The 7,400-nt window shown below is 42.2% G+C and overlaps 2 gene segments (V, D, J or C); both read right to left on the reverse strand.

Moving 5' to 3' along the window:
- Positions 1-553: 553 nt before the first annotated feature.
- On the reverse strand, positions 554-2,196 carry LOC101025357. The segment is given in 2 exon segments: positions 554-1,116; positions 1,224-2,196. Coding segments are annotated over 2 exon segments (369 nt in total).
- Positions 2,197-4,544: 2,348 nt separating this feature from the next.
- LOC110742729 lies at positions 4,545-6,509 on the reverse strand. The segment is given in 2 exon segments: positions 4,545-6,095; positions 6,221-6,509. Coding segments are annotated over 2 exon segments (504 nt in total).
- Positions 6,510-7,400: the final 891 nt, after the last annotated feature.

Here is a 7,400-nt window from a genome sequence, read left to right on the forward strand (position 1 = left end):
CCACCGCCCTCCCCCCAACTCTAGATTTGTAATCTAGCATGAGAGAAAGTCAGGTTAGTCTCAATTGACTGGAGGGCTAACATCTGAATCTGCAATTTTCTAATCACTGTGAGAGCTAAGAAACAGAAAAGACTACTTATAATAAAAGAGAACAATCAGGCGGACAAGGTATATAAAAAATGAGATGTCAGTTGGCCATGCCATGGTTCTAAAGTTTCCTTCTTCCTTCCTTCCTTCCTCCCTTCCTTCCTTCCTTCCTTCCTTCCTTCCTTCCTTTCTTTCTTTCTTTCCTTTTTTTTTTTTTTTTTTTTTTTCCTGAGGCGGAGTCTCACTCTGTCACTCAGGCTGGAGTGCAGTGGTGCTACCTCAGTTCACTCACCGCAAGCTCCACTTCCCGGGTTCATGCCATTCTCCTGCCTCAGCCTCTGGAGTAACTGGGACTACAGGCGCCCGCCACCACCATGCCTGGCTAATATTTTTATTTTTATTTTTTTAAAAACAGACGGAGTTTCACCGTGTTAGTCAGGATGATCTTGATCTCCTGACCTCGTAATCCGCCTGCCTCAGCCTCCCAAAGTGCTGGGTTTACAGGCGTGAGCCACCGGTTCTAAGGTTTCACTGCAGTTTATTTCTGGGAAGTTCCTGTGTTCTTGCTTTGTGGTTCTATGGGACATACATTTAGCCTTACAATACATTCCCCTTTGGCTTACGCTAGTCCTAGTTTCTATTATTTCCTTCCAACCTAGTACACCACCTGCTTCCTGAGCTGGGTCTGTGATGAGTTTGTGCCCTAAGATTAGCTAATATTTAACACTGTGGATTGGCTGCTGGCACAAAAATACACCGCTGAATCCTTCAGCTTCGTAGCCTGGATCTCAAGGCTACAGGGCGAATTTGCGGGGCACTTAGCTGAAAATCTTTCCTTGGGCATCCCTGTTTCATCAAAGACGTTTTTGTTCTGGAAGGAAATCAAGAACTTGAACTCTTTTCTCAGGACCTGTTGGTACCAAAAAACGTAACTGTGTCCTTTTATTGGGTCACAATATAATTTTGCTTTCTGTCCTTCCCCTTTGACAAGATGTTTTGGAGTCTGGGTGACTTCTTCACCGGGAGAACCTGTAAAGAAAGCAGACGGAAGTTAGAGACTGAGCCCATGAGGGAGTTTGATGACATGGATGAAAGGCTTAGAGCAGGGAGCTGACGATTGCAGAACAGGGACTTACCTGCAGCCAGGAGACAAAGGATTGTGAAGTAGGTGAATATGGGGCTCATGACAGAATCAGGGGAAGAGCAGGCAGCCGAGGCAGGCGGCTCTCTGTGTGGCTTTCTCCACCTCTATCGGCAGCTTCTCTGTGACGTGATCACTTCATAGAATCCAATCGCCTTTGGCATCCAGCTGTATACAAGTAACACAAATTCACAGGATATACGAAACAATTGTATTCAGCCACTGGAAAGCAGGCAGCACAGAACTGTGATTCTGCCAAAGCACCAAAACATGGGGGCAATTTCTGCACACACACAGTGGGGAACAGAGCAACAGAGCATGGCAAGTTTTGAGTTGCGGAAACAGGTTACAAAATTAGCAGGGGCTGAGGCAGCTAGAATTTTCAAGGAAAGACCACCAGAGAGGAGGAAGCTGCACAAGAACTCCAGATGTCTGCAGGAATTATCTTCAATTTTTGGCTAAACAGTACTCTGTGTCTGTGTAGGAAAAAACTTTAAAAGGCATTGGAGAGAAACCCCAGAGAAGCTTCACCAGCATCCACAGAATGTCCATGCTCTAGTAACGAGACAAAATTAGGCTAGAGCAGGAGTTGGTGAACTACAGCCCATGGTCCGGACACCTATTTCTGTAAACTGTTTTCAGGGCAGGGGGCAGGAGGGTAGAGGTAGTTCCAGAATGGCTGCGGGAGGAGCTTTAAATACCCTCTCCCCAGAGAAAAAGACGTAACTGCTGAAAATTTAAAAATAACCATTGGGGATCTCTGAAATTCTTGAGTCACGATCAATTACCTGAATCTGACCTTGGGTTAATACTTCTTGGCCTCTTAGAGAGTTGGAAACACCTAGTGTTGTTAATCTCTATAGGTGGTGATGTAATAAACTATTCCATGGTAGGGATATCTGCATTGACTTTTAAAATGAGGATAAGGACACATTCATTCTCATCCTCTGAAACCAACAATCTATAGCTAGGAGTTACCAGTTCTTTCTTAAACTTGTGAACCTTATGCACTCAAACATCCATTTTTCCAATCCATCATTATAAATATTTTAGCCCACTAAAGACCATAAGATAGTGGCTTTTAGAAAGCTATTCTGGTAGATTTCAGAAATCCCGTTTCTTCTGAGCAAGCTGTGGTACTTTATATTTTGTATTACTATTAAAAATGTAAATCAGACTCCAATAATTTTAATATATCTTCTAAAGCACCACATCTGACGTTTAAATATAAGTCCTGTTTATATGCCACATAAGTAGTTCATCAACAGATTTATATTAGGGAAAATAGTTAAATGCATTGTAAATAATGCATGACCCAGGCAATTTATTTGTCTTAAATTCTGGCGCAAAGTTTTAGCAGTCCGAATTGTCCTACTTGATGAGAAAACTGCGAGACTGCATCCATGTTCCTATGAGGGAAGTTTCTTCTCTTTCTTAGGGCATGGATTCATGAGAGTGAGGTTCTGTCTTGTCTAGGCTTGCCCTTGAATGCAGAGAGCTATACAGCTGTAGGATTCCTCACAAGTCTAGATGATACAGATGTCTGCCAGACTGGGTTTGCACTGGCCAGTGTTAAGGTAACAGGTTCCTTCTTATCCAGAGTGGCATTGTTCTCATCATGTACATCTCTTTGGTTTATAACTTCCAGGAGTTTAAAACAAGTCTATCTGGCTTGTTTATTACCTTATTTCCAGAACCTGGAACAATGTCTGTTACACAGGAGTTCCTAAATACATATTTGCTGAACCAATGACATAAGAATGAACATCAACAGGCAGTCTAAGTCCTGAGTCTTGTTTACAGCATTGTAAGTTTCATCACTCACATCTGAGTGTCACCTCTGTTTCTATCTCTGTAATCAGGGTATCCACAGAGTCTGTGGGACTAGAGTATAAGAGCAGGGGCTGGAGAGGAAAATGGGGGGTGAATATTGGACTACCAGAGGAAGGTGTGGAAAGAGACTACAGTGTGAGTGCCCGAGGCAGACAGGCTATCTGTGCCCAGGACTCACTGCCCTCAGGAGGCAAAGGGACACATAGCAGAGAAACCTGGTGCTATAGGCAGGCTTGCAGCAGCAGCGGGCCCTCAAGCTTCAGAGCTCTAAAGTCTCTGCCTCCAAATTCTGTGTGGTGTTTCTGTTTTGTCTCTATTACCTACAGCTCTCCAAAACCCTGCACATATTTGCTTGGCAAGAAATTAGCAAGTTTTTAAGGATCAAAGAGGGGTCTCAGACTCTCAGATAAAATAAAACAGGGTTAGTTTTTCTAGGTTAAACTAATGTGTGGTCAGCACTAACAGCATAACTCAGAGAATATACAGGTGGCTAGTTCATGTCTACTCTTAATGAGGAAGCCAGGCAGGCAGGAAGAAAGGAAAGAAGGAGGGAGGGAAGATTGAGAAGGACAAGAGAGAAATCTATTTTTATTGAACCTGAGCTTCCTCCGGAAAGACAGGCTTTATGCAGGTCATATAAATTAACCAATCATCTCTAAATAGTATGGTTCCAAATTGTATGGTTCATATGGAAGAACCATGAAAAGGTCTAAGCCAGCCTCTCTAGCTAAATCCAGGGTTCCAGTCCCTGTGGTGAAAGTGCTAATCCTGTAGGTCTCTTCTCTCTCGGTTGGGCGGGAAGAGGGTGGGTGTATATCTGTGATACCACCACGTGTACCCACTCTCGGACTCCAAGTGTCGTTTTTGACATAGTCAGCTTGCAGTTTATGGTGACCCTTTCCTCGTATCTCACAGCTTTCTGGACTGCATGTTGGGCTAGTCTGGATAAAGGATGCTCTACAGCTTCTCTCACCACTCTTGGAGGCAGCTGATTTTCTGCCTGCACCTGTCCCCGCACAGACTGTCACTTCTTCATCCATGTTCCACCCTCATAGGTTCCCTACCATGCATATAACCATGGTTCAAAGTTTACTATTTGAGGAAAACACCTCACATCTCTACAAGTTAAAGAGTTTATGTTTCATTTCTCACCTTCTAAGGGAGACTCATTCATCTTCAAAGGATCCCTTGGGATCAAGATTTAAGTTCTGCATTTTTTACCCTTCATCCTCCCAGGTTTATCCCAAAGACCTTCTTACTCTGTGTTGGTCCTCAGTGCAACTCAGTGCTAGTCACCAGTGAGGCATAGTCACCAGGGCTCACCCCTCTGGCCAAGACCCAAAGAAAAGCGAGGGCAATGTTGGTGAGAGTGTGGAAATCTTCCGGTTTATAACCATTTACCTTCCTATTCGAAGGTTTGACTTAGAATCCATGTAAACTCTGAAGAGAGAATGAGCCTGGGAAGTAAATTGTCTACATTTTGATCCTGGCTCCATCACAAACGAGATACATGATAAAGGGCTAGTTACTTGTCTGTGTCTCAGTTTCCTCATGGTTAAATGAGTGAGGTTACAATAGTACTAATTTTCTGAGGTTGTTGTAAAACTTACATGAACTATAAATATATGTGAAGAAGACTTAAGGTCTAGCATGTATTAAGTGCTTAGTAAATGTTAGCCATCATTATATTATCATTAATATTATTAAAGCAAACAATTTGTAAAAGCTCTTTTGTAATAGATCTTGTCATGTTTTTCCTATATTATCTTTATTTAATGTGCAAAATTTTACATTTTTGGATAGCCATATAACTATATTTTCTGCTTTTTTTTCTCAGAATACATTCTCATTGAGGGATTTTAATTATCAAGTAATTTGTAATTATATACTTCCATGTGACATTTTATGAGGTTGCAATATTTCTCACTCAGCATTTTGTTTATCTTCGTTAAGGGGAGCAGGATCTTCCATCTTCTTCCCTCCTGTAGTTTTTCTTATTGACTTTTGCTGGCACTGTTATGTACCTTAATGACATTGTTACTATCTTCCATACAGATGGCTCCATGATCTTCATCTCCAAATGTACTCTATTTTCAGCATCATTTCTTTATATATTTATGATTTCCATTTGGTTGTCACAATAGTACCTCCAGCTCCAGATATGAGCAGATTAATGTATGGTCTTCTTTTTTTTCCTCTCCAATGTGGTTTTTCCTCTGAGAGATTTTTATCTTGGGACACCTGTGCTTTCATTCTCCCATTAATGAGGTAGTTGCTCCAGGTCTGGGCTAAAAACGTGGATTCTCCAGGAGGATGAAATCCTATAAAACTTAATCGAATGCCAGAGACTTGAGTTTATACGACATTGGGTCCCCATCATTCTTCACATATCACCTCTTATATTTCTAAGCCTCTGACTTAGATTAAAACAATGAAAAAAAGAAAGAAAAAATTCCTATTCGTCTTCTGAAAAGGATAGCATGGGTTCTAAATGTAATTCTGGGAAAATACCACCAACTGAATGTTAGGCATGTATAACCACTTTTCCATTCTTGGCATAACTGTCAATGGTTTTTATTGGTTTGTACTCAACTCTGTCTACAGATGAGATATTGACAGTCACAAACCCACTTCCTATTGTTGTGAGAGGTGGTGGGGGTGGAAGTCCTAGAGAAAGCACCTGGATCTGGGAAACAATGAGGTTTATGAACAAAGGGGAGGCAGCACTGCACCTCTGTGTCTTTGCTGCTGGCACACAGGTACACAGCTGCATCCTCCAGGCCTGGTGAGCGGATGTCAAGAAAGCAGAAAGAAGTGTTTGGCCTCCTGGATTGGAAGTTATCAGGGGTGTCTGCTTCATTGTTAAAATCTTTGTCATAGTAGTGGAACAGCAGCTTTGGGGCCTGACTTGGCTTCTGCTGGTACCAGTACATGACCTTATGGTTCAGATTCTGAGAACAACTCAAGGTCACTGGCTTTTCCAACTGAGTAACCTGGTATCTTGGGTTCTGGATGACCATGACATCCCCATGACCTGTAGAGAAAGAAGACAAATTTGGAGTCAGAGTTAAGGAGAACAGTGTTACTGCTATGAATGAAAGGCGTAGACTGAGGACAAGATAGCTTTAGTCAAAGATTTCCTTTCTGCCCAGTGCTCACCTGTTCCAAGGAGACAAAGGGCCATCCAGTGGAGAAGCCCAGGACTCATGGCGGGCATACCACCTCATGCAGGAATGAAGCATCTGTCTGTCTCAGGCTCTGATTCCTGGGTTGAGAGGCGGGAGTTTAGAGAGTCTCCAATCCCTGATAGGCAGATTCGCCTGTGATGACTGTTGCTGTTGACTTTACCGGAGCCAGGATCATTCCTTGTTGCAATGTGATACACAACTTCCTACTTTGCAGGTACATGGGCTTGTCTGGAACAGGGATGGAACAGATATTTATTTTCTATATCATTTGTTGCTTCTTTGAGACAGGTGTCCCCATATTTGCCCCATCCCTGTCTCTGTCCCATGTTCATCCAGTTCTCCTCCCTTTACCCCACTTTTCTCACATCCTAAAAAGCAGCCCAGAGGTTTCTCCATAAAGATAGCATTTGCTAAAGTCTCACTCAAAAACCATTAAGATAGTGCCTTTGCTTTTTGCTACTCACATTAAAGATGGATGAATGTGATTAGGTACTTAGTGTATTTACTATAGAAAATTAATTTCTATTTACACCATGAAAATATATTTAAAAATATTGGTGCCTAGATGTAGGAAAACTGATTACATAATATTTGTAGTACAGAGATATATGTGGTAAGTAGGGTCTGTATCTGACCTAGTCCAGGAACTGTGCAAAATGATACTTGAGAAGAGGGGCCTTCTGCCTGTAATTATTGTAGGTGTCATCTAGAGCTTGACCACTCAGTGTGGTCATAGACTGGCAGCTTTGGCATCACCTGGACTCTCGTTCAAAATACAGGGAATCTTAGGCTCCATCCCTGACTGATTGGATTACAATCCGCATTTTAACAAGGTCATAATTTACATGCACATTAAAGTTTGAGGAGCACTGGGCTAAGAGGATTTTGGAGATGGTGGAGAAATATATGCAGAGCAGGATGTTGAGGACACATTGTAAGAAATGATATTATGTAAGGATGATTCAGATACACTCAATTGCATGGTGGCCTTCCTAAGCATATCGTTTCTTTTTTGTCCTAAAGGAGACGATTAGAAGTTGACTATTAGAAGCTTGCTGGACTAGCTGCCATGAATCTGTACCTTTCACTGGTCTGACTGAGAGAGGAATAAGGATCATCCATCTCAAGTCTAAGGTGGCAATCCGTGGTAT

The sequence above is a fragment of the Papio anubis genome, chromosome 4, assembly GCF_008728515.1.
Source record: "Papio anubis isolate 15944 chromosome 4, Panubis1.0, whole genome shotgun sequence".
Taxonomy (NCBI): domain Eukaryota; kingdom Metazoa; phylum Chordata; class Mammalia; order Primates; family Cercopithecidae; genus Papio; species Papio anubis.